This window comes from Cyprinodon variegatus, unplaced genomic scaffold, assembly GCF_000732505.1.
Source record: "Cyprinodon variegatus isolate N-32 unplaced genomic scaffold, C_variegatus-1.0 Scaffold1854, whole genome shotgun sequence".
NCBI classification, from domain to species: domain Eukaryota; kingdom Metazoa; phylum Chordata; class Actinopteri; order Cyprinodontiformes; family Cyprinodontidae; genus Cyprinodon; species Cyprinodon variegatus.
In genome coordinates, this window is record NW_015152307.1 from 46062 (window position 1) to 48996 (window position 2935).

At 48.1% G+C, this 2935-nt stretch overlaps 1 protein-coding gene across 1 annotated transcript in view; it reads left to right on the forward strand.

Annotated features, from left to right (window-relative positions):
• Window positions 1-2935, forward strand: part of clip2 (CAP-Gly domain containing linker protein 2) — a 39420-nt gene that overhangs the window by 25369 nt on the left and 11116 nt on the right. Inside the window, exons 8-10 of the mRNA XM_015404777.1 lie at window positions 730-1098; window positions 1251-1814; window positions 1893-1950. Of these exons, the coding sequence (XP_015260263.1) occupies window positions 730-1098; window positions 1251-1814; window positions 1893-1950 (991 nt within the window). The remainder of the gene's footprint in view (window positions 1-729; window positions 1099-1250; window positions 1815-1892; window positions 1951-2935) is intronic.

Consider the following 2935-nt stretch of genomic DNA (forward strand, 5'->3'; position numbering starts at 1 on the left):
ATAGAGATAGAATGAAGCAGAATGATGAAAAAGGGGTCCCTATGTCCTCCAGCAGTCTAAGCCTATAGCAGCAGAACTATAGAGATAGCTCAGGAGATAAAGGAGCCGTAAGCCTGATCTTGGTCTCAGTCGGACCGTTTAAGGCTGAAGCGTTGACCTCGCCTGGATCCTTGCAGATTAAATGAGGGTCAGAGTTCTGAGACTTGAAGCATTATGAATCAGCCGTATTGAAGAAATGTTGAGACTGTTAACGCGTATATCTGACTGAAACACCCAACAGCATTGAGTTTGTTCACAAAGGGAGTTTTTAGCTCTGATGCCTGAACAAAGAAACGTATTATTTCTTTCTGGATCTGTCCTCCCTGTCCTCGACAAGAAGCTTTGAGAAATAATCAGTTTGTTTTATTCTTTCTTCATTTAATCCAGAAATGGGAAATGTAAGAAAAAAAATGTAGATGTTGTAACTACCAGAAACTAAATCTAATCTTTTTGAATGTAAGGAGCCAAAAGTTGACCAATCTGTTGCTGTCCCTTTTTTTCTCTTTAATTAATTTAATTTGTTTCTCTTTAATTTGTCTCTCTAGCCTGATCTCTGCTTGTTCCTCGTCTTAGATATTCTTTGTAAAACCATGAGTTCTCTCCGGGTTCTCAATAGGAACTTCCTTTTCTTCTGCTGCTGAAAGGAAACTCCTCTGAATCAGTGATTTATGCTGTTTTCTGTCTCGCTAGCAAACCACAGTAGAAGAGCAGAGTCGCATCATGCAGCTGGAGCGGGAGCTCGCCCTCCGCCAAGCTGAGGTCCAGGACCTCCAGGGTCAGCTTAGAAGAGTCGACGCAAACTCCCAGCAAGACGCGGCGGGGACCGGCGCCCAACCGGAGACCCTCCTCCTACGCGAGCAGCTGCTGACGGCGGGCCGTGAGCACCACAAGGAGAGCAGCGAGCTTAGAGAGAAGTACGAGGCGGCTCTAGCGGCCAGCCAGCGGGAGATCGACTCTCTGAGGGCGATCGTGGAGAAGCAGAGCGTGGAGATTGGCGAGATGAAGCAGAAAGTCCAACAGGCCACCAAGGAGAACGTGGAAATGATGGACTCCTGGAAGGTGCTGCGTTACCGTTTGATCTTCAGATCTGGTTGTAGAGCATGTGGTAGAATATTTATTGGTTCAATAAATATAAAAGATTCGCGTTTTTTTCCTGCTTCGACTGCAGTTTCCCGACATTGTGCTAAAAGTGGATTGTTTGTTTTGCACAGGCTAAGTTCGACAGTTTGGTCGTCGACCATCAGCGATCGCTGGAGGAGCTGAAGGCATCATGGAGCAGAGGTCGGTCTGCTCCACAAGGCCAGGAGCAGGACGCCCAGGAGCTGAGGACCACCCTGGAGAGCCTGAAGATGGAGCACCAGCTGGAGGTGGAGAACCTAAAGGCCAAACACAAGATCGAAGCCGCCGTTCTGACCAAGGAGCGCGAGGACCTCTGCGCCCGACTTCAGGAGGCCAGGGAGCAGCTGGCTGAAGGAAGGTCCGACCCGGAAGCTCAGAGCAGCAAGGCGGCACTGAACGAAGCCTCCCAGAAGCTGCAGAAGGCGGAGGCTCGGCTGGCGGAGATGGAGATGCTCCAGGTGGAGCGGAACAAAACCGCGTCAGAGCTGCGAGACCGACTGGAGCTGTCGGAGAAGAAGATGACAGATTACCAGGCTCTGCAGAAGGCCCAGGCCGAGAGCCGGGAGGAGATCCAGAAGCTGGAGGAGAAGCTGAGGGTGATGGCGAACAAGCTCCAGGCTGCGCAGGCAGACCGCATCCAACCTCAGGATGCAAACGTAAGCAGCTGAGGCTTTAGCTGCATGAGCTGAAGCTAGTCCTTCTCTAAGGCTTTACGTCTCCTTTCTCTGTTTCAGATGATAGAAGATAATCAAATCTCCGATGACAAGATCAAGCTCAAACACAATATTGAAGGTATTTAGATCCATTTCTTCTTCTTCTCCTTATTTTATGATTTCTAAAAACGAGATTATAAAATTAACTTTTAATCTGGTAACTTTTGAGTCATTAGGATCAAAGGTCTGGTTATCCTCCAGCAGCAGCGTGTTGCAGATATTTCTGATTTCTGCCCAATATTGAAGCGTGGTCTGCGCTATGTTATTCCACGCCACAACGCCAGAGGGCCAATCAGGAACTAGCTGTGGGTCTAGATACGGCCGAGGCGGTGAGGAAGTGGGGGCAAGTTTGTTCAACGGAGGAACATGAGGGCCAAAAAGAGCGGGGATCCAGGTGGAAAAGGGTCCCAGCATTCTCGCGCACCTCGCTCTGCTAGCTGCTCCATCTTCATGAGTCGTTTTCCAATATGGCGGTCAGACAAACAAAACAAGCCAGTAAGGGACCAAACAGGAAATACGCATAGAGTAGAGCGGATGTAGAATTGACCAATCAGAGGCCTCCTGTCTGAGGTCACCTACGGTTTTGGAGAGGTGCGGAATGGGGGGGAGCGGGGCATATCGGAATTAACTGCGACGCAGACGACTTGGTTTCTGAGTATAAATCAGCCTTAAGGATTTGTTTAGAAACACTTGTTGGTCATCCCAATGATCTCAAGGCCCTGTCACACCGTGACGATTTAGACCAGCGTATGCCGGACGTACGTAAAATCTGGCAAAACGCTGGCATACGCTGGATAAATTATGGTTACATATTGTTAGGAGCCGCTGAAGTACGCTGAAACACGCTGATACTCGTCGATATATGGAAAGTACATTGATTGTGATCCATGATGTATGCAGGCGTATGCTAGGTGGGGCATAAGCAGAGATGGCAAAAGTACTCACTTTCCGTACTTAAGTAAAAGTTCAGATACTTATGTTAAAAAATACTCTGGTAAAAGTGGAAGTACTGATTAAACTTCTTTACTCAAGTAAAAGTAACAAAGTACAGGCTTGTAAATTTA